Source organism: Molothrus ater, chromosome 17, assembly GCF_012460135.2.
Source record: "Molothrus ater isolate BHLD 08-10-18 breed brown headed cowbird chromosome 17, BPBGC_Mater_1.1, whole genome shotgun sequence".
In the NCBI taxonomy this organism is placed as follows: Eukaryota; Metazoa; Chordata; class Aves; order Passeriformes; family Icteridae; genus Molothrus; species Molothrus ater.
The window spans coordinates 11,573,395-11,597,740 of record NC_050494.2 but is presented as its reverse complement, the minus strand read 5'-3'; the positions used below and the strand labels follow the sequence as shown (position 1 = coordinate 11,597,740).

Genomic DNA, 24,346 nt, shown 5'->3' with positions numbered 1-24,346 from the left:
GTGCGGCACCTCCGCCACGAGGCCCCCGCCCCAGCTCCGGCCGAGCTGCGCGGGGTCCCGGGGGCGCGGAGTGGTTCTCGCTCATCCTGCCGGGAACCCCCGCGGGACACCCACCCCCGAGGGACACCCCCCGACCCCCCCCCGCGGGACTCCACCCCGCGGGACTCCCCCCCGCCGGCCCCGGGGCGCGGCGAGCGGCGGACACCGAGCCCCGCGGCTGCCCCGGTGCCGGGGGTCGCGCCGGTCCCTCCCGCGGGGCGAAGCTCCCGGACGGACGGGACGAGCCCCGGGGCGGCTCCGGGGACACGGGCGGGTCCGGCACAGCCGGGGCGGGGCGGGGCGGGCGGTCGCTCCCGCGGGCCGTGAGGCGCTGGGGCGGGGCGGCCCCCGCGCACCTGCGGAGCCCCCGCCTTTGTGCAGTGCAGGTGCGGCGCCCACCCCACCCCCGTGACGTCAGGCGGGAGCCTCGCGGGGCACCATGGGAGAATCCCAATGTTTTCCAACGGATGCGCTCAGCAGCGCGGCGGCTTGAGGCGACTCCGGCAGCGGCGCTCGGGGGGGCGTCCCGGGAGGGGGCGGCGGCGGCGGGGGGCCGGGCCGGCGGCCCGCGCCCCGGCTCTTCCCCACCCCGCCAGGCGGCATGGCCCACCCCCCTGAGGCGCCCGGAGCTGCCACCTGAGCGCCCGGAGCCGGCGGAGCGCCGCGCCGCAGCCGTGCCGACGGCGCCGGGGAAGATGCTGCCGCGGCTGGTCCTGCCCGGCTGACGCCCCGCCGCCGCCGCCGCCGCCGCCGCACCCCCGTCCCCATTGTCCCCCGGCCGCCTCCGGCTCCATGAGCGCCTCCTCCTCCCTCCTCCTCTGAGCTTCCCGCCCTCCACCTCATGGCTGCATCGGAAGAAGGGACCGGCTGCTTTCTCCCGCGAGGCAGGTCGCAGAGTGACCCCAGCATCCTCACGGACCCCGCGGGCCCCGGGGAGCACCCAGGTAACCGCCCCGCTCCCGCCGGCGGCGCTCGGGGCGCGCCGGGAGCATCCGCCAGTTTGTAGGGAGCCCGTCCGCCCCGGGCGGGCAGGAATTGGGAACACATTTCCTGCAGTAAGTGCCGAAATGCTGCAGCGGCTGAGCCGCGCACGGGATCCGAGCGAGAGCGAGCGCGTCCCGAGGCTTTGCCCGCACGCCGAGCGGGGGGCGCGTCCCGGCCGGGGCTCCCGGGGCCGCCGGCAGCGCCCGACCCCCGCTCCCGCAGAGCTCGTGGATGACTTTGTGGGGAGGGGGAAATGAGCGCTAATAAAGCAGGCTGTTTGCATGGCATCGCCATGGAGACAAGGGAAGCAGAGTCATAATTAAACGCTTTCTGCCCACAAGAAGGTAATTTTCACTTCACAGGGAGAAGCGTAATCTCCTTGTGAAGTGTGGGCACAGAGGGTGGTGCTGAGGGGACACAGCCCAGTCGTTAGTGTATAAATAGAATATTGTGATTAGATTTTTTTTTTAACAATGGCAAATGGTGTTTTCATCTTCACTTTAAGGAATAATTCTAAATGTCTGTTGGTGGTGACTCAGTAGTTTCAGATCGTCAGAATCTAAGCAGTGTTGAGACCTTTAGAAAAAAAAAGAAACAAATAGCTACATCACTTTGATGTGATGTGATTGCACGGAAGGCACAACAACAAGCTGGAAGCAAAGGGTAAAAGCCAGTTTACTCTCAGTTTCCCTGAATAGATGGTGGTCACACAAGAGCTGTCAGGTTTCTTTATGAGAAAAGAAGTAATCAAAACAGCGTAAAGACAATGAATGGGGTGTTGATCATCACTACCCACTACTGATTCCTAAGCCTAGAGATGAGTTTAGGTTTTGGGTCAGGCACTATCAGCCTACAGGAAACAGTCCCTGGATGCAATTTCGGGTTGAACTTTGCTCCCCTTTCTCAGATTACTGAGTAAATAAAATATTCCAGGCTCTATTCATACACCTGCTATATTGCTCCCTTCCGAGCCAATGAGGATATTAATATTTGTATCTAATTTAAGTTCTTCTATTTATTTGCCTTATCAAGCAATTGTGAGCACACTGCTCTGGAGTGAAACACAAATTGAATTAAGGCAAACAGTGGATGATTTATCCCTGATTACCAACTGTTCTGATACCCTAAGTGAAGGGAACAAAGGACTCTTCTAACATGAACTGCTCGACTCACTCCCAAAGGGGCAATCTTGGCTGAAAGAGGAATGTATGTTTCTGCCATTTGATTTCTGCAAGCAGAAGTGACTAATGAAAGGAAGGCGTGTGCAACCTCAGTTTTAATTCCTCTAGATTGTTTTCTGCTAATTGATTCTTTTGGCCTTTGTGAGATACACAACAAAGAAAGTACACAACATGTCCGACAAACAGACAAAGATATAAACATTATTGTGCTTTTTGTTAGGAGAAGGAACTGTCAATACCAAGGAGCATTTTTTCCCCCTAATACAGACTCCATCAGACAAACCAGTGTCCCACTGCATGGCAGAAGCTCTACTAAAATGCAAGAGGTGTCTTGTATGTATTCTGTTATTCATGCAATATGTGGAGAGAAACAAAAGGTGTTAAATACATCTGGCTTTTGTCCAGGTAGCTATGAATAGTCAGGCATAGGATTAGCATGTTTGATGAGATTTTCAGGTTTTGAATTTGTTCATCAAATAGTATTGAACATCTCTATGCTTCCAGATGATAATAAAATGAACCTAAATTGTTTATTTTAGATAAAATTTTACCCTACAGTGTTGTGAGTAATCATTATGAGCAATTTCATACATTTGGCTACTTAAAAATCTGGAATACAATTTATATGATTTTAAGAATTATGAATGCTAGATGACTTAATTGCAGTTTATATTATTTTACTGTCCTAGAAAATAATTTTATCATTATCATTATACCAACATAATTCTCTATGGACTCGAAGTCAAAAGACATTCTTAGGAGTGGGAAATGATATGTCCAAAGTTTGTGTTTACATCCCAACCCTGCTCGCAGACAAACCATGTAGAGAAGTGTGAACATGTAAGATTCTTCCTTAATCTAAACATTCAATTAATGTTATTATCATTTAAGTTACATTTTTAAATTACAGACAGACCAAAATGATACCAAAATATGGGAATAATAAGATGGGTATAATGGGTATAATAAGATTTTGTAGGATCCCTACAAAAACCATTCCTGCTTTTACCTGGCTTTTGAGTGATGCCATATTCTGTTTTGTTTTGGAACAGTTTTTTGGCTGTATGATTGGTCAGGGATTATTCTGCACCAACTCATTTGGCTGTGCCTACTGAGGAAACTTGCTTGAGTGAAATGTCAAAGGGAGTTTCCCCATGTGAGAGCAGAGCTGAAGTTTGTTTGTTTGTGAGGTTTTTGTTGTGTTTTGTTCATTTTTAACAAGGACTCTGTTTTCATCCAGCCAGAGCATGGGATAGCTCAGTAACTGGCTGGTTCAAGTAGCCTCAGACGCTGATTTTTGAGAAGTCCTGCACACTCACAGTCCTGACTAATGCCAGCAGAAGCTGCAATTATTACAAGCCTTGAACAATAAAGGCTTCATGATAAAGCCTCTTATCTAGGGTGTTTTTCCTCACAAAGCATTTACTGTAGAAATGAAAAGCTATTTTATAACCTTGATTTAGAAGAGCTGCAATCTTTACAGACTACAGGGAATTTTATCACATGTAAAAAACTTAGAAAATTACCACATGCCACTACAATCTTACCAATATTCCTGTAATAAGTCAGATAAACAAGATGTTCAGTAAACTAAACTGGGGGCAGTTAACAGCTATTTATTCCAAAACAGTGATACAAATTCACTTATTTAGATCCTTCATGTGTAACTTTAATTAAAAGAGCAGCTCCTCACAGTGATCAGTAAAGATGTCACAGTCATGGTCTAAGAAGAAAAGATGGACTTTAGTTCAGGCTCTGCTGACAAAAAGATGATTTTCTCCAGCATTTAAATGGTGCATAGAGGTCCTATTAGTAATGCAGAGAATACTGGAAATAGTGTTTCTTTGCTTTAATTGGATCAGTCATTTATTTTCTCCTTTAAGATAAAATAATGCATTTCAGCTTATATTTAAGTGAACTATTTCATGGCCACTGAGCAGTATTTTATGAGAATTACTGTACTACAACAAACACTGGGCTTCATGCTTGAGACTGTTTAAATTCCCTGTCACGCTGAGTGAGCAAGCCTTGAAATAGGAGGATGTCCTTAGTTTGGGAAACTGACATCAAAATACTCATGTCTTACTTAATTATAGACTGTCTCTAGGCCAGGCTGTTGTTAAAAAAGTGAATTTCATCTCATTCATAGAATCCTAGAATGATTTGGGTTGGAAGGGCCCTTCCAGATCATCTGGTTCCAGTTCCCTTCCTAACCTGATTAGATCAGGTTGCTGCAAGCCCCATCCACCCTGGCCTTGAACACTTCCAGGGATGTCAAGACCTCCTTATCTTATATGTCTTTCCCCTCCTCCACCTTTCCAGATAAGGATCAAGAGAGAAAGGAGAGTCTAAAGGGAACAGATTTCAGTATCACCATCTAACTGAGAGACAGTTGCAGGAAGCCAAAATATTGCTCTCATTATATCCTTCCAGCAGTCACAGGGCAGAGGGAAGATTGACAATCTCATTTGATTTGTATCAAAAAAGGGAGGGATGCACAGACTGGAGAAGAACACACCATGTCAAAACTCTGTATTACTTGAGGAGATACAGACAACCATGACAATGTGTGAAAATGTCACCCCCCTCCCCCCCTTAATTTTGGGATTATCCATTTGAATTTGTATAAGTACACATTGATGCCATCACGTTTTGCTCTCTGTGCTGCTGCCTTTCCTTCCTGGCACCACACAATTAAAGAAAATCTTCAGGATGGGCATTGCTGAGCTCTCCAGCAGACCTTGCCAGTGGTCCACCATGTGTTCCTTGTCCTCCAGTGAAGGATCTGTGTTGAGGAGGGAGCTGTTGTGCTGCAGGCAGTGGTGTTAGATGTTGTTAACAGCTCTGTCATCATAATTTCTTACTGCCTGGTGAAGGGGGCTCCTCAGCCTCTGCTCTGGTGTGGTGTGCTTCAAGGCCTGACAAGTTAAAGCTACTGCAGAGTGGCTGCTCCAGAGATACATGATTATGTATTCACCAGACACTAATTCCTTTTTTATTTCTATTGATACCATGTGTCACGAGCAGCACTGTGCTCTGAATTAACTCCAGGGGAGAACAACTGCATAAGACTTAAAAGGTCCTCCATCACTGTTTCTAGTTTTCGTCATTCAAAAGTTCTGTAGCAGGCAGCATTCTTGTTAGCATTCTTCTAGGATGCTAAGAAGAGATACTGAGATGAGAATTGAACTGTTATGTTCCTTTTACATCATATTTCTTTGGGCTGGAGGCTTAGCTAAAACCCAGCAGGGCCTCTCAGGCAGTGTGAGGAAGGACATCAGCCATCCAAGTAACAGCCAGGGACAGTTGGGATGCAATAAACAGCAGGTGTAGGAACACTCTCTAATATGGCTTTTCCTTTCTTGTCCTCTTTTTTGAAGCTGTGACCTTCCCTGGATGGACTGTGCCACTCCATATCTGTCATTGTCTTCTCTTAACATTTTTGGTTTAGCTGCTAAAGATTTTAATTTACTCCTATTTCTGCTGTAGTTGTTCAATCAAACTTGAACAAGATTGCTCAGTTTGAGTGTTGAGCAGTGGTAGGGAGCCTGTGAGCCACTGGAAAGCTGTGCTGTGCCCTTAACCAGGACACTGGGAACCTCAGAGATGTTGCAAGCTGCTGGCAGGGGATGTTTGGAAACCCAAAAGCAGAGGTTTCCATCTGTAAGGTGTGGTAGGTAGGTTCTGGAATGGAGCAAAGGGAAGGCAAAGACAACCAGGGATTCAGCTGGAGTGCACACAGATTGGTGCCAGCTCTCTGAATCTGCTTGAGTCATTCTTGCTGCAAATCTATTCATGCCAGGCCCATAATTCAGAAAACCTTCTAAGTGTGTGCTTAACTTCCAGCATGAGCTTCAGATGGAAGGAAACTGATGGCAGAGAGATGCTGGGGGTGCCCTGCCTGTCAGCTGGGCTGCTGCTCCATCCTCTGCAGTCGTTTACATCACCACAACTTAAATCAGGGACCTAAAGGCTCATCTGTGATGTCTTTAGTTGTTGCATGAATTTTCAAATTTGATCCTAATACTTGAGCCAGGACATCTGTAAAAAGTTGTTTGGGTTTTGCTTTGTTTTTTCACCAGAAAGATTTCGATTTCTATTTCATCTTTCTCTATCAACAAGTCTGTTCTGTTAACAGAGTTTGTTTCACCTACATTATATTTCTTCTGAAATAGAATTTTACCAGGCCTCCTATATCCTTTCCTTTATTAATTTATGGACAAAATGATCTAGTCAGTGCTTTTGCTCCAGTTTATAACTGGACCCTATATTTTATTTATCTGAAACTTAGTGATGTTCTCTCATTCAGAAGTTGCTATTCCTAACCAGAGGGCTCCTTGCAGAAAGTTACTATTCCACACCTAATGGGGGCTGTACTCAGGAATACTCAGTAGTGACTAGAAACATGCAGGCTATTAGTTAATATCCCATTTTCCTTTCCATCAAAATTCAAATTGAATCCTATAAACCTTCCCAGAACATTTGCTGTTTGTGTGAATGTAGAGTTAATTTCTGACATAGCACCTGAAAAGTCATCACCAAGTACTACAATGGGAATTTTATTTTAAGAAATGGTCTGTGCTTTTGAGAAAGCCTTTTCGTTTCTCATCAAATTCCCATCCCTTCTTGGTAGGATCTAACTGGACCCCAAGTCCCTGTGATGCAGAGAAATTCCACTGGAAGCACAGATGTCCCTTTTTTCCTGTGTCCTGCAGCACAGATGTCCCTTTTTTCCTCTTTCCCCAGCAGCCCTTGACCTGGCACCTGATTCATCTCCCCCATGGCAGCTCTGCTCCAGCACTTTCCAGGAGGGGAGAAGGATCTCTCCATCTCTGGAGAGGAGGATGGGCACGCAGTGCTGGGGAAGCTGCAGAGGTGGCACTTCCTGGGCGTGGATTCTCTTGCTCCAAATGCATAATTTTGGTCCTGCACATATAATTTGTGTCAGTGCTGGGGTATGATTACATTGCTCAACATGATGCACACTTAACACAAACTGCTTTTTGCTGTTGCCTGAGTATTTTACTTACTGATACTCAGTTTATTTTGGGAATTGAGAGAGCTTGGTGTTTAAGTTATGTTTTTAATGCTACTTTTGCAGGAATTAAATGAGGTCAGTTAATAAGTATGCTGTTCATGCTGAGGGTAGGATTTAGGCTTTTCCAGGGTTTGAGTGTTCCCAGTGTTTGGAGATTTGTATTTAGCCAAACTTTAGAGTTCTGTAAAGGAAATACAGAGCTTTAACAGGGAAAAAAGTGTTTTAAAGTTGTCTTTTCTTCTAAATCCCAAGTTGGCAGGTAGTCTGAATGTTGCTGAAAAGACACTTAAACCGTTAAAACCTCTTTATCCAAGAAGTGGAAAAACTGATTATACACCATCAAAACCTAGACTGGATTTATGAGAATGAGGTCATCATATTGGAAATACCTGGTTGTTTTTTATATTTATCTTTGTCTCTTTAATTCAGGCTTTCTTTTAAAATAAAAGTAAACCCCAGGTTTGATTGCATACCTTAAGTAAAAGAACTCAGACCTAATTTACACACCTAATAACTTGTGCACACAAGTCGATGCTTCTCTGTGCAAATAAGAGAAACTCCTGTCTGTTAAATAATTAAAGATCTTCTTCACACTTTAGCTATGAATGAAGGTGGTTTAAGATTATTCATTCAGTTAATGTTTGCACCACACTTTGAGAATGGAATGAGTTACACAATTCTGGGAGTCATGTTTATCTGGAAATGTAACTATATTTTAGTGACTAGTTAAGTAACAGTGTTAATTTTTCCCAAAAATCTTTAATTCGGGAATTCTCTTTCAAGACTGCCCAAGTCATGCTGTAATGAATGGGCTACACAATTTATTTATTTATAAAATTGGTTTTTTAAACTAAATTTATGGCTTTGTCATTTTAAAATTCAATATTTAGAATTAATTGTCCTTGCTTCTCTAAGCAGTCAAGTCTGTAAATACCAAGAGTAAGTAAAACTAAATATGATACTTTGATTTTGCTTCAAAATGTAGCTAGTTTGGATGCTAATACAATGGATTCTTTGTGCCCATTAAATCCCTTGCTTTTGTTTGAAATTCAAGTTGATTTATGGCCTAACATACACACAATTTACACATGCCCCAGAGAGAGCCTCATACAGCAACTTGAGGCAGGTCAATAGCTCCGTGCCTTAGCCTGCATAAATATTTCAGTGAGAAGATCTGAATCAAAGGGGTCTTCTCTTGCTTTCTGTAGTACACTGATATTCTGGGTCAGCAATGTGGACCTGTGGTTTCAGCTGAAGGAAGGCTTGTCCTTATGCATAAAGCACTTCAGAATTGTTCATATAATGAAGAGACAGTTTGTGTGTTCATTTCCTTAATCTATTTTTTTTAACATCCTCAAACTGTTCAGCTGCTGCATAACCAGCAAGTGGACATAGATCACTGCATTACATCAAACCAGTGAAGCCTTCACTGTTTTCTGAGGGCTGCTCCATCCCTCAGGCCAGGCAGCCTTCCCTGTGCCTTGTCCATATTGATCTGCTGGGAATGGCTGTCACTTCTCATTCAGCTGCTCTCGGAACTCTGCATCTCATCTCTCAAACAGCCTGCACCAAGACTTGGGCTTTTATCCTTTAAAGAACACAAGAAATTCTGCCCTGGCTCAGGGCTGAGGTGTGTCCTGCCTAGGACAGCATTATTGGTGGGGGCTGGAAGCTCAGGACAGGCTGGGAGCAAAGGGAAGGGTGGCTGGAGGAACAGAGATAAATTCCACATGAAATCCTCAGGGTCAGTCTCCTGTGCTGCCTTCAAACAGCAGCCACAGGGGTTGATGCTTTGGGCAGCTTTGCTCAGCATCTCCAGCCAGCCCTGCTGTCTTGGGGAGCTCAGACAGAACCTGAGTGGAAATCAGCCTCTGAGAGAGTTTCTTGGCTCCTGCAAGTTCATTTGTAATTGTTCCATCATGAATGAGATGGATCTGTGTGGAATATTTAAATAGAGCGAACGTGATAGTGTATGCAACACTGACTTAATTGGGTTTCTCTGAAGTTTATGCTTTGCAGATGGGACTTCTGTAATTTTGTAAGCTCTGCATTTAGGATAGAAGAAAAAAATGTAATTTTTTTTTTTTAATTGTAACAGCTCTGTAGACTGTGTAGCAGCTTTCTGGGATTGCAGAGGTTTCAAGGAGAAAAACCATCCTATTTTCAGATACAGCACTTCAACTTAACTTCAGCTTAAATGTTTCCTTCCATGACAGTTGCTCATTTGACTTTGCTCAATGTTACAGTGCCTAGAAGGAGAGAATATGTACTCACATTAGACTACCAACTATGCAGAGAAAGCTCTAGAAAAAAGAAAATGGATTCTTGGACTCATACAAATTCTCCACTTGTCCAACATAAGTTTTAAATGCTTGTTTCTTGTTTAACACAAGAAAAAGAATGGAAAAATCAGAGCTGAGATAAACTGTGAGTATCACTTGAGATTTCACAGGAGATACTTAACTGCAGAGAACTTAATAACACATCTTCCTGCAAGTGAGGAACATAAGAGAGCTCCTGCCACCTGGGAATCCCCTGCATTTAGGAACAAAACAGAGGTTCCTGAGAATGTGCTATTTTACTGTAAACTCCTGATACCAATTCAGGATGGAATGGCATGACACAAAAATTGTGTATCCTCACTAAACCCTTGATTCTGTTTGATTTATAGTGGGAGCAAATATCAGCTGCTGCCCCAGGCTGGTGCCTTGAACCCTTGCAGCAGTGGTGAACTTAACAGATGACATGATCAGATGTGGGTTTTCTTTAGGCAAACATAGGGAATGTGAACTACAGCTGTCAGGATGGATAGCAGAGAGACTTCTTAGTGTTATGGTGTACATTTGCTGCTGCAATTCAACCAGAAGAATAAACTGAAAGGAAGCCAAGTAAAAGATAATTTTAACATGTAGAAGTAGAAAGGAATGTCCTTCAAAAATCCAGAATATTGTGCATGAATGAAAATATTTTAAGAAGGAACCCTAACTAATAGAAATTTATCCTGTATCTCTCTTTTTAGTCCAAGGAGGTATCACTGAAGGCAGCACAGGCTGGTCTGGAAGGCTGCCATTCCTTCTGTCTCACTGGGTTGGAGCCTCCTTACATTCTCTTGTTCTCATGTGACAGGATAGAGCTTGTTGCACTCTTTTTACTTCTCAGTCTGTTTTTTCTACATTATTTTACTTTTCTGCCATCCAGTCTGAGTTCATTCTAGTAGCTAGCTCTCCTGCCTTTCAGCAGCTCCTGTTCCAGAGGCCTTTCTCCCAAATGGAGAAGTAGAATGGGTGTTACTGCTGTACCAGCAGAGAAGCCAGCCAGGCCTGCCTCCCTCCAGATCCAGCATTTTCAGTCCTCAATGTGATCTTAAACGGCTCAAAATCCCATTTATGACTGAGGTCTTCAGCTTGGCTCCTCTGTTGCCTAATGAAGGGTCAGACTGGGTGAACCCTCTTCCCTTGAGGGTCTCACAGCAGCAGCTCTCCTTTGGTGCTTTGGTGGGGAACCAAACCTGACCTCACACCCAGGCTCTGACTGCAGGCAGCACTTTCCAGGGTCACTGTTGTCATTTTTCATCAACTCCATCCTTGGCTGAAAGTTGCCAGTGAGCTCCAAAGTCATTGTGTGTGACAGGAGAGGAAGGGGTTAACCAACCCTTGTTTGTGAAAGAAGAACCCAGGAGCAAAAAGCAGGAGAAGCTGTTTTCAGTAACTTCTTCCATTTATATTTTTCTCACTCTTGCTCTCACAACACAACTTCTAGGCTTTATTCCAACGTCAAGGGTCTCTAGTTCTACCAACCTTTTCTGAGAAAGCTGCACTATGACCTAGGGCATTACTCATCTCTCTTGTTTGGGAGATGATATTTTATATAATCAGCTATTTGTGTCCTGCACCTGCAGAAAATCTATTCTGCTTTGCATCCAAGAATTTAATTTTTATTGATATTCCTATTTTTTAAGGATTTTAGACATATTTTGCAATAACTTTTTAAAAAACCCAACAGTTAAAAAAACCCAACCTCTCCAACCCAAACACTTGGCAGTGCCATGAGCTTATGAATTTTCAGATCATGATTTGCTTGGCTGCTCTAATGAAATAATTATAAAAGAGTTAAATTACTGAATATACTTTTAGTGGCTTAGGCATCATAAAATACTAGCAGAGAAATAAACCCAAACTTTCTGAATAGAAAGTTTGGGATGATGTTTTCCCTCTATGCAAAAGGACAGATCTCTCAGAAGGAGGATACACTTCATATATATTTAAAAATATATTTTCTCATTCTATTAATAGAAATGGAAAGCTAATTCTGGTGGGTTTATTTAATTAGTTTTTAATTCAAATTCCCCTCCCTCTCTCAATAAATTCCCCTGCAATTTGCCAGCAGAGCATTGCAGAAATCTTTTTTAGATCTTGGTAGCTGCTGTAAAGTTGTCTGGGAACAAAATCTACTTTTCAGCAGATTAATCTAAATGTACATATCCAAGTAGGGAAAAAAGTGGCAGTAGCTTGAAAACTAACTTTCATTTTAAGTAGGTTTTTGGAGAAGGAGGAGAACTTTGGGTATTACATCATGGTTTTTCAGAAATACTCATTTTTTATATACAAGGAATCTTCTTTTTCCTGCTTTACAATAATAATCTGATTTTTAATCAGATACTGTCTGTTAAAATGAAATCACAGAGACTTAGAAATATCTTTTCTGACAGAAGGGGACAAGACAAAGCATATCAGAGCCGACGGGAATCGTGCAGTTTAGAGATTTTGTTGTTATAGATCATAATGTTCTCATAATACAAGAGAGATTACAGAAATATGGCCTAGTCTTATTTTGTCTGACATTGTAAAGAAAGAAAGACTTAAAGGATTAGTCTTGGTAACTTAGCTGTTCCTTTGCAATGTATTGTGATATAATAGGAAATAATGCAGCGCAGATCCTGAACATGAAATAAAGCCTCTGGTCAGAATCTCGTTAATGCCAGAAATGATTTAAAGCCAGCCAACAGCCCCAGTTTTCTGTCCCAGAAATGACAACACAAGATGTGACGCCTCTTACTCTAATGCTGCATAAGAGCACATCATGCATGTGATTAAGATATGATTGAACACGACTAATTCCTCAAGATTCACTTCTCTCCATTGCTAGAAACCCAAGGAGAGCCCAAGAGAGCTGGCTTAGATTTTAGATGGAAGCTGCTACTTTGACAAGGAATCAAACTACTTCCTTCTCCAGTGTCTGTGGAGAGAGATGGGCCAGGGAGGCAAAGTTAAACGTTTTTCACTCAAGTGAGCCGAGCACCTAATTTACACATTCATGGGGCACAAAGCATCACTGACTGTGCTAACAAATCACCGTAATGAGGCATTTGCACACCCACACACATTGATACTCATGCTGCCGCTCAGCTTGCACCTGCAGTGGTGGTGAATAGAAGTGTAATTACATCTGGAGTTGCTGAAAGCAGGGCTGCAGGCAAGGTCTCTATAGCTGGAGTAAGTGGTTGCCTTTTCCCTTCACTTTGCTGTGGTCGGCAGCTTTTGGGAAGCTTTTTTACCACATCAATCCTGCTTTTCTGTTATAGCAGCTCTGAAAAGCTTTTCCAAGGAGCCCTACAGGTGTTGGCTTTGAGTCATGAATGTGTTGGGTGACTCCTCCAAGGGCTCATGTCTCTTGCAGCATCAGAGCACTGAGAGTCCCTCAGCTGATAACACTGGCCCACTTTGATAAGCTCAGAGCAAGGGCAAGGGCTAGAGAGCCAAAGCTCAGGCATGCTCAGGTCTTGCAGGTAAAGGAATTTGTGAAGAAGTGGTCAAAAAACTGGTGCTGCAAGATTCTCCTGAGAATAACCACTGTTACATACCGAAACCTGCAAAATTTGTCATGACAGTGCTGATTTCCTGCCTTACAGCCTCAAGATCTTACAGCCCCTTGACACCAGAAATCAGCAATCCCATTTTCAGGGGGACCACTAAAATGAAGTCCTTCCACTTCATTAAACATCCAAGACATGTCCCAAACTTTAGATTCATGACTGTTGCTGTGAAATTTTTAATTATACCTTCTAAAGCCCAAATTTTTTGTTCCCTGATTTCCCTTGGAACATCCATCCACCTGTGCACAAACAAAACCATTGCTAGCTCAGATGTTTTGTAAGCTCCAGAAAAAGCACAGAGATTCCATTGCAGGCATTTCACCATTGCAGCCAGCCTGACTGACCCAGTGCTCCTGCTCTCATCTTGTCATTTGGGTGGCTTTCAGAAGCTATGACTTCAAAGGAAAAATGGTGTGTCTGGAGTGGTTTTAAGAAACTGTTTTATTTCATCCATTTTCTGCCCAAAATGCCTTCTGAGATGTGAAGAAGGCTTTATCTATTCCACTGCCATCTAAGTATGCTTGAGGTGAGAGCCTGGTTATTGAGGATGTTTTTTGGTGACAGATGAGTTACTTACAGCAATTGTATCCCAAAGATGTGGAAAGCATCATTTTCATAAATTGTCGGCAGCTTTGGGATCCCAAGTATCACATTCAAATCAACAAATTCCAAGTGGCTCAGGAATCAGATTCCAATAACACTGGTGTTTGAATAGTAATTATATATATATCTTAAGAGTTTTGTCTGAAATGTAACAATTTTAATGCATTTTTGCTGAGCATTTCACATCTCTGTTTGCTACCATCTCTGTTTGACCATCAGTTTGTTGGACTGAGGATAATGGGAACTCACAGTTGCACATCTAAACCAGTGCATCACTGTAAAACTATTTGCACAATTTAAATGACTGGAAACTAAACTGTGATTCCCTTTCAGGTCCTCTGCTATCATATAATCCATATCCATTGAAAATTGATTTGACATGCACAATCACTGTTTAATTGTCATATCTCCCAAGGAGGCTATTTTATAGAAATAAAAATAATAACCTAGGACAAGTATATGGTTTTCTCTAATAAGCAAGTTATTCTGATTACCCTGCCCTAATAGCATAATTGCATTCTGGATGTTCTCTCCTCAGCAATAACTCTGGTAATTACAGTCTATGTGTGGTCCAGGTCCTGGCAGGGGGCAAGGGGGTGGGGTTTGGGGATTTGCTATTGTTGATGTTGCTGCTCAAATCTGAATTTTAAAAATATGTGCCCAGATTTTTCTGCACTGCAGCTATGGTCAGGCTCTAGGATAATCTCCAGGATGAGAGAGAGTAGCTATCAGGTTTTAATTTTTCATTTTTTGCCACTGTTGCTGAAAAAAAAACCCCAAACAATTGCAGCCTTAATTGGTGGAGGGAAGTGAGAAAAGGAGAGGTAAGGAGGGGATGGCAGCTATCACCTGTTTACCTTTGTATTTTGTGTGTTTTCCTGTCAACATATTGTGTGGAAAGCACAACCCAAAGGTATCTGGATTTCTGACATTTTCTTTTTTCCATGGCTTATGCCACTACAAATCCATCAGGCCTGCAGTCACATCTCACAATAGCCTGGAGAGAGCTTACAAGAGGCCAACCTCGAGCACCAATTCTGCCCCTCATATCCATACAGAAGAGGCTGCTCAAACTTCAGCTATATTTAGAACTGAATTTCAGCTGATGCAATACCACTATAAGAGCTCCTTCTCCCAGAAAATGCAGAGCCAAATATTAAGACATTTAGTCATGAAAAGAGATGAGAACAAAGCTTTTAGATCCAAGAGGATTTAAGTGTGGAACAGTCCTGTAGAAGTGCTTGGACAAATCTACTCTGGTAGTCCTTAAGAAGTGCTACAGAACCATCCTCATTTTCCAAAAATGAATTTCCAAAATTACATTTACAGCTGTAATATTCCAGTCCTCCTCTCCTTGAAAAAGACTCCAGAAAACCCAACCCCACCCAAAGTTTGGTCACCTAAAAAAGAGAGAAACCAGGCAATTATGTATGTCTGTAACTAAGTTATTGCTATTGGGCTTATGCAGAAAGCATTCAAATACTCAAATTAGAGCATTAAAAAAAGTGTTGAACAGCCCTAGCAGAACAGCCAAGGTTTGACAGGGCCCAGGTAACCCATCCTGATGGTGTGGCTGAGTCATGATGGGAAGAACAATTTCACTGCTGTTGCATGGGGAATTCTTGTTCAGTAAACAACAACCTCAATTCCCCTGGGAATGTTGCAGTCACTTCAGAAAATAATGCAGCTTGCAGTTTGTTAGTTTGTGATATGCACTTTGTTTACTATACAAGAAGAGATTTAGAGAAATGGTTTGGGGTTTGAAATGGGATTTTTCAGCTATTCAAAATTTTGAAGCTGATTTAACCATTCACCTGGAATTGTGATGCAGAGCAAGTAATTGCACAAGTTAATGGCAATTACAATAACTAACAGACATAATGAAGTGTTTTGCATATGCACTCATGGGATTTTTGTGCATGCAAATCATTTGTAGATTTTGTACAAAGTTTCTTCATTGTATGTAAAAGAACACTTTTATATGTTGTTGCCATGCCTATTTTATTCAGCAGAGGATATGAAACTAAACATTCAAAGAACCAAGCACACAGCTACCACTGATATGTGTGTTGTAATTGACTGACTGCTAAACCAGATTGCATGAATAATGCTTATTTTTTTAATCAAAGGTTGATTCTTATACGTGTGCTTAGTTCTCTGGTAGATCAAGGGCTGTATTTTTTACTAGAAATACAAAAATTTTAACTGAACTTTGAGAAAATCCCTTTGGGCCGGAATCTGCCGGACTGCTCTTCTTCTTTAGTTTTGTTTCATTATTTCAATGTTTCTTTTTAATTTTTTTGGGTCTGAAAAGTCATGCTACTACAAGTCATTAAGGTTATTCACTTTTACTTGCTCCTGGTTTCTCCCCACCCAGTTCCTTTCCAGGTGACCCAAGCAGAGTCCTCCAAGAGCCCAGGCTCTTTGCTTGGTGGAGAAAGGGTTTTTGTACATCTTTGCTTTTGGAAAATTCTGATGCGATTAGCCCTCAGCTCTCTGCATAACCAATTTCATCATGTAATGGAAAAAAAAGAAATGGCAAAGAATCCCTAAATTCAGGGAACCAGCTTGCACAGGAGGACAATCCAGAAGGCTGTAGCTCTATCAGTGGAATGGTTTGGCAGTTCTGTAATGCAGCCCAGACTTCTTCCAGGGAGCAGAATGACTCAGTGCAGAGGAGACAGAGCTAATGATGGCTGAAGAGCCCTAATGATGCGTGTTGTGTACAAACAAAGTACAAATCCATTATATTCTGCTTTCATTTTATTAATTGGTCATTCATTACCCAATGCACTGTCAATTAAGTGGCTCTAAAGAAATTCACGGTATCCTCCTGTTCCTTTTATTCATAATAAATATGTCAGTCTCTGATTAAATGCCTGAGTGGTTAGAACATGTTTAGAGGATATGACATTGTCTACCTCTTCACAGTATGACCCAAGGCTCTGATGACACAATTAAGGCACGCTCCAGCAGACAGAGCAGCTCCCCACAGTGAGTTTCCTCAGTGGGCTCATCCAAAGTCATAAGGGTTATGATTCAACCTAAAATCAGTCTCCAGGAGTGTCTCAATGTACACCCTGCAGGAGAGTCTCAGTGTGCTTATGGCTCAGAACTCACAGTCTCAGCCTGGGCTGGAGTGAAGCTCAAAGTGAAACCCAGGAGCAGCTACCCATGCTTAATAAAATCACCAATTCTTGTTTCAGAGCATTTGGAAACAGATGATGTTTAAATTCTGACAAGCAAGGTACCAAATAGTCATGTTAGTCTGGGAACACAGTCAAATGGTTCAATCTATTCTAATTTGGCTAATTTCTCCTAAAAATTATAGTGGTCTCTCCCATTTAACAAAATTAGGCAGCATCTGTGCAAAAGCAAGGTTTGAATAGCCAAGCATATGTTTTGCACACATGCTAATAAACTTAATTAAGAGTTGCACTCAGTCACAGAGTGAACTGACATAAGGTATTGGACTAGGACTGAGCAGTGCCACTTGTGTTTGGCTGCTGAGTGCAGACAATACACATTTCAAACACTGCAGAAATAATCCAGCACGTACAGGCTGGTGATGGTGACAGGAAAACTGTGACACAATCAAGGGAATATGCAGATAAAAAATATGGAGGTGCAAATACATTACTCATCATGAACTATTTGCTCAGCTATAATGGATGTCATTGCATCTGACTAAATCAGTAAGGGCTGTGAAAGCAAATTTGGGTCATGCTACCACCTAATTAGTAACTACCAATCTTACTAAGCTTATTGCCTTCTCAACCAGGCAAAAACCCCCAGACTTTTGCCTCCAGTTCCCAGATGATAACTTTCAGATTGCATTTTATTTAACTGATTCTGACCTGAAACATGAACAGGTTTTGTCCTTCTCAAAAAATAGAGAAGCAGCTAAAAATGTGAATTGGAGAGAAAGTTCTTGCTTCTTTTTATAGTCACAGTTTGAATTTCATGCATGGCAGTAGCTCTAAGGCACTGAAGCTATTAGATCATTTTTAGTTCTACCTATTATATGAGCTGTTTTAGAAGAGAGGAAAACCTACTCAAATATATTTAAAGATAAAAGCAAAACATGAAACACAGCATTTTGAACGCATGCAGGCGGCTGTATCAATGGCATTCACGAGGCAAGTGCATTCTGAAACAATCACACAGAGCCTGGATTCACAGCCCAGAGCATTACATAAACTCTGGCAGCTTTAGTGGATGTGGCTGTTTCATCTCCAGAGCAGCACTGGGAGGTGGCAGTGACACGTCCCAGCTATGACAGGTCCCCTTTTCCTTTGTCACTGATTCACACCAGTCCCAACAATCAGTGCCAAGGGTGGCTTTACACCCAAACTGGGGACAGACCCTCAGTCCCTGCACCAAACTGGTACCAAACATAGTCAACCCCTGAGATCTCTGGATTTCCAACTGGTGGAAGATGATTCTCCAGTGGGACTGGGAGAGTTAACTCAAGCTGGGGAACTGGAGTGTTCTCTCTCCTTATCTTTCACTTTCTCCCACATACACCCCCATTATCTTTAAAATGTTTTAACTGCTTCTACTGGGCAGAGGAGGAGAAGAGAGGCAGGGTAGGTTTTTGTTACAGTAATTACCTTGTTCTCTCCATTTTAATCAAGAGGGTAGGCCTATGTACCCTCACATTTGGGAAAGCAATCTTGAATTGCTGTTGAAGAACCAGCTGGGAAAAGTCATCCAGATGTGTATAGTGAAACATAAACTAAATAGGGTGCATAAAAATCTCTAGGGTGTTGCCTTAGCAGAGGGCCATTCATAGAACACAGCTGTGATCCTCACCTGAGGTTGCAAGCACTGCCAAGTGCTGCCCTTTCTGTGCAGGTCTGGGGGAGTTGGACATCCTCCTGCAAATAATGCTTGTTAGAACAAGCTCCTGGGCAGTGGGAAATACTCATGAAAGAGTTGTGCAGCTGCTTGTTTTTATACACTAGAGGTGAAAGGTTTACCTAATGAAGAGATACAGAGTCTACCTGGGATTTTGTCTGTATTGTGCACCTTTTTCTATTCTATTTGTGCTTCCTTTTCTTTAAAAGAGATTTGGGAGTGCTTGGTGCTTTGCAGTGCTTTGAACACAGTGTGTAAGGGGAGTGTGGAATTCAGACTTTGGGAGGACCTGTGAAAGTCAACAGGAGATGGGTTTAGAAATAACCTGAGTGTTAACATTCTACTACAAGGACTGCTTGTAATCCAGTATGGTATTCAATTTCTTCTTTTGCTTTCATAACCAGGGAGTTTATGGGTTGTACACATTTTACAACCCATAAAATACTGACAAGTATTTTTAGCCAAAGGTATTTTTGATTCCAGATGCTCCCAGAGGATTGGAATTGGCCTTTTCCTTTGGTCTGGTTCAATCTCTGGGCTGACTCAGCACAGTAATGATGTCTTCCTGAGAGACATCATTTACCTAAGTGACACATTTGTGAGACAAGAAAGGCAAATGTAGAGGGACTCTAGTGAAGATCAAAAGAGTCCATATCTTAAATTTCATCTTTCGTTACTACTATACAAGAATAGAAAAATACTTTTTCCCCATCCTCTGCACGACATGATTTTTTAGACACAAAGCCCTTCATTCTGTAGTAGAAAGATGCTAAAGCAGGTTTCTTGTTAAAAACTACTGTTCACTCTGTTTTTCTAATACAAGAACATCCGTGTTTTCCTGAGCAGAAGTTACATGGTGAAGTAATAACTGAAAAGATCTTTCTGTTTCATTGAAGGAAACGGTTGAAACTTCCATCAACATCAAAGGATCTCTTTCTGTACTCCTGGCCATTTTAATGGTTTTCTCTAGTAAATCTGAAGGCTGGAAGAGCAGTTGTCATGGGAACTGGCAACAGATGACTCAAGAAAACAAAATTAAATGTTGGCTTGATGTCAACAGCTAATCTAGTGCCCTGCCAACTGCAATCACAGCTAACATGAGCCTTGCCCAGCAAGCTGTGATTTGAAAGGAGTTGCAGCCAAAGATAGAGTTTCTCACCCCATGAACAGGAGAACATTTCAAAAACTTAAACTAATGAGGGGACCCAAGAACTTTGGAAACAGTGAAACTTAGAAAAACATGGTTTTTAATTGCTGAGTTAGAGCATTTACAGCCATAAATCAGAGTTTCTTCTTTGACATCAAAATTGTGATGTCAAATTAATTACCATTTCAAGATCTGTCTTAGCATTTTCAGAATCCATATGATTGATTTATGCTGGGACAGAGTCCAAAAATTGTTTCAAATTGTGGTTTTAGTGCATCTGTTATCTAGAAAATCCAATTCCTATTCTATAATCTATTTTGCAAAGAAACGTCTTTAAGTATATAATTTTTAGACATGGAATTTAAAGACTTTTTTCTAAGAAATCATATCTAGCTTCTTTTGCTTGTCATCAGTAGATTTTAAGGCCTAAAGTGCTGCATTGAGGACTGTAATTCAGAGAATATATAAAAAATTGTCTTTTATATCCAGTGATGGAAAATACAGTCTTGCTTAAGAACAATCTGCTAATACTTGGCTCCTCCTAGTGACTGTTAATTTAGCCCATATGGAGTGTAACAGAAAATAGAACAGTCTTGAAATAAAATAAGAGCCTGTTTAGAGCTTGTTTACATAAACACAGCCTATGAAAATCCATGCAGGTTCGCTTACGAAAGCACAGTGGATTAATTAACTATTAAAATCTGTGTGGACACTCATGTTGAGAATTAAAGTGAGCTCAATTTAATTTAGCTTTATTCTGTACCAAAGTAAATGAACCTAAATTGAATTAAGATTACTTTAATTCTAGGAGAGAGTATTCATGCAAATATACTGTGGTTTAATTAAGCTACTTCCAAGCACATGCACTTAGGTAAATTGGATTAGATTTTGCAAGCATTTCCATGTAAAAAAGCCTGTAGGATTCATGGAAAGGACAACTTTTGGGCTGAAATGTCTTTGTGTGCAATGATGTATCAGTCTGGCCACTTAAGTAAACCTGCAGTGATTGATTTTTCTCTTTGTTCTGGGATCTCCCATGTGCATTTTTGCCATGTTCTCTCTAGTCTGTACACATTACAGGTAACTTAATCAGGAAGATTTTCTAACCTTACTGCAGTTGGGGTTTTATGAAGAATATACCAAAATTGTCTACACCCACAACACCTGGAAGTTGTGGAAATTTTAGACTGCCAGGCCAGCTTTGTTGTCAGCAGTAAATTGTCACAGAACTTGTTCAGAACCTATGAAAACCTCTTCTCTAAATATTAAAGCTCTCATTAACTTGATACATAATTAATCCAGTAGGACCTCATTTACCTTTTTACATGTCTAAAATATATTAAGATGCTTTCTGAATGAGCATCTCACACATATCTAGATCAGTTTAAGTCAGGAATAGATTAATCTCAATCTACCCAATGCATCTCCAGATTTTCCATACTCGGAGGGAATAAAAATCAGCTAAACCTACACAGAACCAATCTCTAGAGCCATCCATCCACTGAAGGAACTGAAAATGTCTGTCTGTCTCACTCTGCATGCATGGGGCACACATTTTGGGGGGATGTAGCTGAGGGGCAGACAAGAAGTGGAGGGAGCAGTCGCTTTTTCAGGGGTCAGTGCCCTGCCCTGGTGGCTGAGTGTGTCCAGGGCATTGCTCACATGCTGCTGAATACTCCCAAAAAACCTCATTTGTGGCTGGCCTATCATGAAGCCAAGAGGGAGCTGTACTACAATATTATGTCTTTGGAGATTGTTCAATTTATGATCTTTGTTCAAGCTTGTGCCTAAAGGCACGATTGAGCCCATATATTGTACATAAAGGGTTCAAAGAAAAGTACATGCAAGTGCAAGTGCTCAATTCATCTGGCTTTTCTTCCACTGCAGCTGCATTGTGCACTGCTGAAAGTAAATAGTCTTACAAATAGTGATAACAATGTGTTATCTCACATCTATTTGCATTATATTCCTCGTTGACTGGCCTATAAAGAATACAGAATGAATAAAACGAGAGAAGGCAGTTAATGAATAAAATATAAGGTCTAGATTAAAAAAAAATCATCTCTATTTCTGTTCAACAAATGTTGAGATTTCTCTGTGGTTTTGATGGGAGTTTTGACGTTTTTGTGCATCAAGGTCCTTTTCTATTGGCTGCTCATAGTCCTGAGCTGACCTTGGTGCTGAACACTGGTGTGGCCCTCCCTGGTCCACATTCCCTCATCCCTGGAGCTCCCAGGGCAAGAGATAGCTGTGAGTTTATATAAATAACATGTTGGGATATCCTACCCTTATTATTTGATTAATGTTGAGCCAGTCTCAAATTCTTACAGCAGTTTTGGAGGGAGGCCGATGAAGAGAGGCCCAAAACAACAGTCCATGAAAGCATTAGCAGACAGGAAAATCAACAATTCCTGACATGCTGATTTGGATCTGTGGATATGGATAGAAACTTTATCCAGTTTTAATCCTCCAAGGAATGGAAATGTAGTTCTAAGTCCTGTGCCACCTACACTGTCCTCATATTCAGTTGTTTCATGATTTATCCCATACAGGAAGGACAGTCAGTGTTTTCAGCACTGACTAGAAACAAACTATGTACTTTTATGCAGTGCAGAAATTGCCTTCTCACTGATTATTCTCTGCAAAGACCATCACAACTTCAAGTGAAAAGGCAAGAGAGATTGTGAGGAATGCTCATAGAATGTGGGAAGTGATAAGAGAAAATCCTACAGGGATTACAGTTGAGTGCTACTGCTTTTTCACATCACTCTTTTCACTTTATTTTATGTTGGCTTGTGAAAAAGTGGTCATCCCTGTTTCAAATGATATGCTTTGTGTGGCCAATGTTAGAAGCTACAAAAATCTTATTTTAACAAGTGAGAAGAGAAATACATGTTGTGTGTGGTCTTAGGTAATGTCCGTAAAGCTTCCCTTAAAAATTTATTTAGTGCTCAAACTAGGAATTTCAATTGCAAATAGAGAAATTCATCCCAAGGAGTGGTGCTGGTTACCAACAACTGTTTCACTTTAGTAGTTTTTTGTACAAAATGAACCTGATTTACTGTTTCTTGATTTACCAAAGTTACTCTTGCACTCTGGAAGTGTGGATATTTACAGACTTCTAAGCTTTTCCAGCTTTGGCCAAGTGGAATTTTCTACTGTGCTTCACTGTTTCTGCCTGAAGGTCAAAAACATATATTTGGGGCATCTGTAGAAATATTGGTAAATAATTGATGGATGTGGACGTGTATTTTATTTGTGGGGGTTACATAAGCAGATCACAGGATCACAGAGTGATTCAGGCTGGCAGGGATCACAGAAGATCATCCAGTCCAATACAAAGATTCTTTGCAAGGAAGAGTTTCTAGTTTCTCAGAGGATGCTGTGGTTGGAAAATAAACTGAATTTGTGAAGTTCTATCTTGTTACTGCAGGAACAAGGGTACAGCATGATGATATGTCTTTGTTCTGTCATATACCTTAAGAAGAGCTCTTATTCCTGTAGAAATCGGTGTTGGTGAAATAAAAACCCTAGTGCTGGGTCTTTCACTGCTTTTGGAGTAGTACTTAGGTGTAATCAGTTCAGGATCCCATTATCCATCCCTCACTCACAGGGCAGTGCTTTGCTCTGTGGTTAATCACACAATGGTCAACAGCAATAGAACTGATTTAGTGACCTGAGGAATCCTAGCGGGATCTGTCATTTGCATTAATTACACCCTCATCCTCACTCTGGAAATAGCTGTACCTGCTGTCACAGGGTGCCACAGTATATTTGCCTCAGTGCCATCTTCACCAGCTGATCATATTTCCCATCCACTGTATTCATTTATAGGAGTACAAACATGTATTGATAGAAAGCCCTCAAGTCCTGACCCTGGTGCACTTGGAATGATGCATTTAATCATTCATCACCTGCACTGATGAATCCAGCCTTAATGATTTTAATCATAGCTCAGCATTGCACTGAGTGGCTTCTGTTGGGAAAGCTCTGTGTTGGAATAATCACCTGAGAGCTCTGCAAAGCAGAAATGGCACTGCTGAGTCCCATTGGCTACGTTAGGGCTCCAGACTCTCGCCTGGGCATTTTATCCCTGACATCCCAACTTTAGGTAATCTCTTCCCTCTTGCCCTCACAGGAGCTCTACAAACCCACTGACAAAAGACAGAAATGCCAATAGAAAATACATCTAAATGTCAGCCCTTCATCATTTCAGTGTTTCCCCCTTACAGTAATTTCTGGGCTTGGACAGGGTTTTATACAACTCAGTTGCATAACAACCTTTCAGTGAACCATTAAATTGCTTACACATACAACAAATTTCTGTGACAGATGATGAAAATAAAAATTGAAAAAAGGCCTTCTTGAGAAAATGAAAGGAACTTATTGCCACATTTAAAACTCCCAAATATCCTAATTAAGATGGAGCAAGACAGACAGTGATAGTAGCATGTGAATTTTCTAGCTTTTAAGTATAATTGTTAGGACATTATAAAGATACTTCCAGGAATATATTGGAATCTCTGGTTTCTCTTTTTCTACTTAATGTAACATTAATTTCAAGTCAGCAAAGGTTGCAAATGTTAATTACTGCAGTAGTAACAAAGTTCTCCAAACATGTT

General features: G+C 41.8%; 1 protein-coding gene across 2 annotated transcripts in view; it reads left to right on the top strand.

Annotated features, from left to right (window-relative positions):
• Positions 1-787: 787 nt before the first annotated feature.
• PHACTR3 (phosphatase and actin regulator 3) overlaps positions 788-24,346 on the top strand; it is a 100,141-nt gene continuing 76,582 nt past the window's right edge. For both annotated transcript variants that reach the window (XM_036395555.2, XM_036395554.2), the window contains exon 1: positions 788-983. In XM_036395555.2, coding sequence (XP_036251448.1) covers positions 881-983 — 103 coding nt within the window. In that variant the 5' untranslated portion in view covers positions 788-880. The remainder of the gene's footprint in view (positions 984-24,346) is intronic.